Below are 954 nucleotides of genomic sequence, written 5' to 3' on the forward strand. Positions count from 1 at the left end.
AGAGATTCCTATCGAGGAGATTTGAGAGAAGAAGCTTGTTCGCCATTCTGAACAATGAGGTTCCATGGTTCGCTGATTATGCAATTATTTGGCTTGTGGGATTGAGCCTCATGGTTTTATTCCCAACAAAGGAAGCGGTTTTTCAAAGAAGTTTCGAGGTTCTACTGGGATGACCCGCTCCTTTTAAGAAGTGTGCTGATGGGTGTTTAGAGGTGTGTGCCTAATCATGAGATGACCTCGATTTTGAATCATTTTCATACTTTGGCATGTGGAGGGCACAGTGGAGCAAGCAAAACTGTTGTTAAGGTGCTTCAGTGTGGTATGTTTTGGCCGTCATTGCAAAAGGATGCTCGAGAATTTTCGTTGGGTTGTGATAGATGTAAAAGGAGTGGTGGCATCACGAAGAGACATGAGATGCCTCAACAAAACATTCTCGAGGTTGAGCCATTTGACATATGGGGAGTCGACTTCATGGGTCCATTTGTTTCTTCATGTGGCAATGTGTACATTCTTATTGTGGTCGACTACGTGACAAAGTGGGTTGAAGCCATGGCCTCCCCCACCAATAACCGCAAAGTTGTGACCAAACTCCTGAAAAAGATCATATTCCCTCGATTTGGAGGGCTCCGTGTGTTGATAAGTGATGGCGGTTCACATTTCGCCAAGAAGCAACTAGAAGCATATTGAAGAAGTACGGGGTAAACCACAAAGTTGGTCTTCCTTATCAACCCCAAACCCAAGGCAAGTTGAAGTCTCCAATCGAGAAGTTAAGAATGTCCTTAAGAGAGCGGTCAATAAGACACGAAAGGATTGGTCTTTGAAGCTTCATGATGCTCTTTGGGCTCTTCGCATGGCTTTCAAGACACCTATAGGCACCACTCCCTATCGCCTTGTGTATGGCAAAGCATGTCATTTGCCGGTTGACTAGAGCACAAAGGCTTGGTGGGCAGTTAA

General features: G+C 45.0%; 1 protein-coding gene across 1 annotated transcript; it reads left to right on the forward strand.

Annotated features, from left to right (window-relative positions):
• Positions 1-231: 231 nt before the first annotated feature.
• Positions 232-687, forward strand: LOC125496554 (uncharacterized). Its single transcript, XM_048642054.2, has one exon. It carries the CDS (start codon positions 232-234, stop codon positions 685-687), a length of 456 nt encoding a protein of 151 aa, XP_048498011.2.
• Positions 688-954: the final 267 nt, after the last annotated feature.

The sequence above is a fragment of the Beta vulgaris genome, chromosome 4 (genome assembly GCF_026745355.1).
Source record: "Beta vulgaris subsp. vulgaris cultivar EL10 chromosome 4, EL10.2, whole genome shotgun sequence".
NCBI lineage: Eukaryota > Viridiplantae > Streptophyta > Magnoliopsida > Caryophyllales > Amaranthaceae > Beta > Beta vulgaris.